Genomic DNA, 6,000 nt, shown 5'->3' with positions numbered 1-6,000 from the left:
CCACTGATCTGCTTCCTTTCATTATGCATTAGTTTTGCCTGACAACTTATTTTTAATTTTTTAAGCAAGAATTGTTTCATATTCCAACCTGATCTATTTCTACATAGTCAACTCATATTAATATGCAAAAGAAAAACCATATATGATATACCAAGTGTTCTGGGGATATGGGTGGATTTTACTTGAAATTTAGTTGAAAATAGAAAACACAATCCTAACCTGTAGACGAGACAGAACATATCCCTATTTTACACCCTGGAACCCTGAGTCATAGCAAAGTGAGGACTGAGGACTGGCATGCCCGTTTGCATGGACCCAGGTCTCCTGACTTCTTTTGGGTTTCTTGTTCTTTAGGTAAATTTATCAGTAAATTTTTTTTAAAAAAAGTCTGTGTCCTGGAATCAGGTGGCAGAAAGGATCCCTAAAACCTATTGAGTTCCGGATGCTCTCTTAGGAGGGGCACTCCCAGGGGTGTCTGGAGAGCTTTGGTTTTTAAGCACTGACTTTTAAGGTGGCACCTTGCCAGCTGCCCCTGGGGACACACCGATCCCCTAGAGGGTCTGCAGTGGCGCTCAGTGTTGGGGTTGGCAGTCGCTAGGCAGGGAATGGAGCTCAGGTGGTGTGGGGAAAGGGGATGGAGGCCGGACGTGGCCGGCAGACTCAGGGCTCGCTCCACACACACACAAACGCCCGGAAAGTGTCTGGAGGAAGCTGGCGCGTCACAGGGGACGGAGCCGGGACCCTGCCGCACCCGCCCAGCAGCTCCGTCCCGGCCACAGGGTCCCCGCACACCCAGCCGCGCCACCGCCACCGCCACCGCCACCGCCAATGAAACTCCTCCCGCTCTTAGGTGAGTGCTCAGCGCCCCTGGTCACCGAGGCCGTTGGAGGGCCGATCACTTGCAGGGAACGGTTTTTTTGTTTGTTTTCTTTTAATTGTTTTTATGAGGTAAAGCTCAGAGGGCAAGTGGATTTGGTGACGCAGTACTTCTCAGGATGTTTTTCTCCGTGGCCTTTCAACTCTAGAGTGGGATATTCAAGGCCCAGGGACTCTTAACCTTTTTATTTCTCTTCATGAAATCCCCAAAGTCCGTAAAGTCTCTGACTTTGACCTTCATTTTCTTCTCGCATCAGGAAATTTGAGATATCCAAAACATTAACACCTGTGGGAGGCTTCCTGGCATTTTAAGGGGATTGCCAGCTCAGACTCGGTTTCTTTTAAGACAGCATTTTGATGATGCTGTGTAGAAAGATAATAAATCACATCTCTAAGGGTGAAATAATTATGGTTTAGACAATGTTTAAACTAAAACTTTTGTGAGAGAGACTAGGATTTAGAATCAAATGTTTAAGAATCTTTTGGTACCAGATAAGGACACTTTATCTTAGATGACTGTTTCCAGAACAATGACTTGCATGATTCATAACTGTTGGTCCTCAAAACATCTCTCCAGAAGGCCTGGAACAACAATAAAAAAAGGAACCTCCTGTGCTTTTCCTTATCTTTTCCTATCAGTCCACAAAATATCATTTCCAATTTTATTTTTAATAACTATGAAATAAAGTCTTGTTCTGTGTTTTGTTTCTTTTTCGTTGGTCATGTTTGTGCTTTCCCATTTCTGGAAACTCAATCTTTGAATAACATGTTGAGTTTTTGTTGTTGTTGTTGTTTTTAAATTTCTCCTAATGGAAGAAAATGTAAAAGAAATTTTATTATGAAAAAGGCAGAACTAAAAACAATCACTAGAACACAGAAACAAACAGCAATTGCATTTGTCTTCCCAGATGGTAAGATATCATCTTAAAATAACACAGATTTGAATTTGAAAAGAGCCAAATACTCAATTTACCTTCATTTCTGCACAGAATTACTCCCAGAGAGGGAAATTGCTCTACAATCAGGCAGTTACCTTTAAATGTGTCTCACCTGAGGGTGAAGGGTGATACTGAATCACCATGGTGCACTGATCTGGTAAAGCAGTTTTTATTGTAAAAGCTGGGTTGTTTATTACATTTTAGCTTTGTTGATATTTACTTGACAAAGGTTGGAATTGGGGGCCCGAAAGAAAGCTTTAATCTTTTTTGCTTACTTGCTTTTTTGCTGTTATTTAGCTAAATGCTCCTTTGAGAAATTTTCATAATCCATTTATCTAAATGGAAAGAAAGAAGAGCATTTGTATTTTATTGTACTCTAACTCAACAATGGAGAGAGGTGTTTGTTTTTCTTTTTGAAAAGGTATATTTCTCTATTTTATTTAGTGGGTTTTTCCACTTTGTTGAATTGTTCCTATGCTCAAAATTGCATCAAGACACCTTGTCTCCCAAATGCAAAATGTGAAGTACGCAGTGGAATTGAAGCCTGCTATTGCAACATGGGATTTTCAGGAAATGGTGTCACAATTTGCGAAGGTAAACGATCTTTATTACTTCTTTTGATTATTATAAAGATTAAATCAGAATGTGATTGTCTTTCTGTCCTCAAGAAATTAACTTGTTTTATGTTATACTGTTTGGTTTCATACTATTTTTAAAAAGCTTAAGTAACTAAACAATGAATTTGAACTTCCATATTAAAATTTTTACTTGATTATTGATTTTTAATGACTTCAAGCATTTCTTATTTGTGGTGTGAATAGTAAAGACTGTCCTTGAATTTAAGCTGGACAACCCAGGTTTAAAGGGCAGAGTCAGTCTCTTTGGGAGCAAAAGAACAGAATTCATGAAATTCAGGCAATCTCGCTATGAGTTGCCCTTGTTTAGGACTGACTAAATTTGAGGATGATATTAAGAGATCTGAAGTTTTCTCATGCACCTCCTGGGTGTAGGTAATGAAGAGAGACAGAGAAGAAAGAATTTTGAAAAGACATTTTTTTCTGAAACAGTAGATTCCATTCATAGAATTTTATGCTAGAGCCCAGAGAGAGAATGCTAGAAAAGATCTTTCTAGGGTGCAGTTTAGCCCATTAACTTGATAAATGGAACACCATCTGATAATCACATGTAAGTGATTTCTTGTCTGTGTTCTTCACCATCACTACCACGACTCCCTTCTCCCTCAAGTCTCACTCAATCTTTCTTTATTCATTTTCAGTAGAAGCTAGTTGTAACTAGGTTGATAGATCAAAATTCTGTGTGGAAGAGAGAGAGAAAAAAAAGTTCCAAGTCATAGAACTTAGTTTTAAAATATAATTAAATGAATGGCAAGTTCAAATTAGAGCTTTGTGGTATTATACCCCTAAGTGTATTTAAGATAACATGAACTTTTTCTAATTAAACCAGGATATTGTACATTGTTAATATTGCATGTGTTTGCTTATAGCATAAACAAATTATATCTCATGATTCAATTTGATAGGCTCTTTAAAAAGATTAAATATGCAGTATAGTAAGACCAAACCTCATCATAATTAGTTTAATGTTTAAAAAATGTACAGCAAAGTGGCTGTTTGCTTAACGATGCATTAGATCAGGCGTTTCTGCTTGTACATACAGCCAGAATTTGTAATATAGGATTCTACAAGCACTACAAAATTCTTTCCACAAATAATCGTAGATTTTTATTGTGCATTTAATTGAATGGCATTATGGCAAGTTGAAAGTTGAGTGATCTTCAAAATATTGCATCTCACAAATTAGTGTACTTTCCCACTAATCCTTACAAATTGTGCCATAGTACTTCATAAGCAGAATTTCCTTTCTGATATTTATATACATTTCAACTGTCAAGATTATCAGCAGTAACATCAATAATTTTTCACAATTTGGACCTTCAGCAACCAAACAGCTTATATTCATGTTTTTAATGATTTCTTTTAAAAACACATCTTCCATTACCCAGTGAAGTTGGTTTCCCTTCCTCCCAAAACCTGATTAAGTCAATAGTCAGCTAAAGAACAAAAAATATTTTTCACTGGAGAAAAAAGTACTTCAGGACATTTGGTCTGTGATTTCTTTTCATACAAAACATAATTTATAAAGGGAATTTTTTTTAAGTTCATGTTAAACTTAAATACCTTTCTATTTAAGGAAATTCATATATTCACTTGTTTTAATATTTATTATCTGAGAGTTGTAAAGTCCTCTTGAAACGGTTCAGACACTGGTTTTCATTTCTTTCACCTTTTATTAATTCACTGATAGATGTTTGACATATTTTTAGTGGGTAGACTTAATATGCTCCTTAGAATTAAATTTAAAACATTATATTCCCAACTGCTGAATAGTATAGGTTGTATTTTGAGTTTGAAGGCTCTTGTTGGCTTTTTCGTCTCTAAAGAGATTCCCCACTTTTCCTGTATTTCTCCAAGATTGGTATTAGGTCAATAAGACATGACTAGACAGAAGTTTAGCAATAAAGAATGCCTACTTTTCGAGGAATAGAACTTGTTTTCCTTTTTAGCATCATCAGTATCACTACCATTATCATCATAAAATTTAGCTCTTTCAGAGACACCAAATAAACTTATACCCCAACCTCGCTAAATGTACTACAAGAGCTAGTTTTGAAGAAATTATTTATAACTGGGATTACATAGTCCCATAAATATAAGTTTTAATGGAAGTGCATTTATTTCATTTAATCATATTTTTATTGAACAAATATTTATTGAGTACTTTCAGCATCATCATCATCATGATCACTAGAATAGCTAATATCTACTGTGCACTGAGTCTAAGATATTAATTATGACACTTTCTTTATTATTTCCATTTTATCTGGAAGAAACAGAGTCTTAAAAAGGTTAGGTGAACAGCTCAAGTGATACAACAAAGTAGTGAGGCCAATATATGAACCTAAGTCTATCTGATTTCATAGCCTGTACTCTTAATAATATGTTCGACCATAATGCCTCTGCTTAACAGATACTGTTATGCCCTTGGATTGAAATCATAAATAAAAAATTGGGCTTAACCTCCAGTGTTTGTAGTAGAACTATTAGAGAACTATATTAATTATTATAATGCAGTTTTTTAAAAGGTATAGGTAGAGGTATATTTGAGATGCACAACTGACGCAGAGAAGTTTTCCACATCCAAGAGACATTTAAGCTTCAGATTGAAGAATAAATCAGATTTATCAATATTTACAAAGTGCCAAAGACAAGGAAGGCCAAAGGAATCAGAAGGAACAAAGGCCTAGAAGTTGAACATGTGGGGTATTTTTAAGGAGTTCCAAATATTTAATGCCAGATATATATCACAGGGTGTATTAGTTAAGGGGTCAGCAGGAATAAAATCAGAATGTTATGGGTATGGACTTTATTCTTTTGACAAAGAAGAACCATTGGCTGGTCTTAAGTAGTTGAGTGACATGATAAACCATGTGTATGAGGAAGATGACCCTGTGAGGTAGAGTAAAAATGAATTATCAAGGGTTTGCCAACCAGAAGCTGTTTTACCCAAACTATAAAAACAATAATACTTCAGATTTGTACAATGAATTGTAGTTTATGCCATCCTACCTGGTATATCTTTAATTTTCATATCAGGTTTTAAATAGGACAGGTGCTGTCCTTTACTTACGAGCACCATTGTGACTAGTTGTGACTAGCTTCTATTTAACTCCATGCTACGGCCTTTTGCATGTCAGAGAAATAGGACTCTGAAAGCTTAAGTAAGTTTCCCAGTGTCCTGATATCAAGTCATAGAGCTAGGACTTAAATCTTGGGATCTCAACCTTTTAAAGACCACCATAAATGTCAGCATATTACTAATCACCTGACATAATTAGGATAGTATAGGCTTCTAAACAAAATTGGTACAACAGTATGATTTTAATAGGAATTTAGGGCCGGGCGCGGTGGCTCACGCCTGTAATCCTAGCACTCTGGGAGGCCGAGGTGGGCGGATCGTTTGAGCTCAGGAGTTCGAGACCAGCCTGAGCAAGAGCGAGACCCCACCTCTACTAAAAATAGAAAGAAATTATATGGACAGCTAAAAATATATATAGAAAAAAAAAAATTAGCCGGGCATGGTGGCGCATGCCTGTAGTCCCAGCTAC

At 36.5% G+C, this 6,000-nt stretch overlaps 1 protein-coding gene across 1 annotated transcript in view; it reads left to right on the top strand.

Annotated features, from left to right (window-relative positions):
- Positions 1–805: 805 nt before the first annotated feature.
- ADGRL4 (adhesion G protein-coupled receptor L4) overlaps positions 806–6,000 on the top strand; it is a 107,780-nt gene continuing 102,585 nt past the window's right edge. Inside the window, exons 1-2 of the mRNA XM_069478118.1 lie at positions 806–850; positions 2,259–2,408. Of these exons, the coding sequence (XP_069334219.1) occupies positions 829–850; positions 2,259–2,408 (172 nt within the window). The 5' untranslated portion in view covers positions 806–828. The remainder of the gene's footprint in view (positions 851–2,258; positions 2,409–6,000) is intronic.

The sequence above is a fragment of the Eulemur rufifrons genome, chromosome 8 (assembly GCF_041146395.1).
Source record: "Eulemur rufifrons isolate Redbay chromosome 8, OSU_ERuf_1, whole genome shotgun sequence".
Taxonomy (NCBI): domain Eukaryota; kingdom Metazoa; phylum Chordata; class Mammalia; order Primates; family Lemuridae; genus Eulemur; species Eulemur rufifrons.
This window is presented reverse-complemented; position numbering and strand designations above follow the sequence as displayed.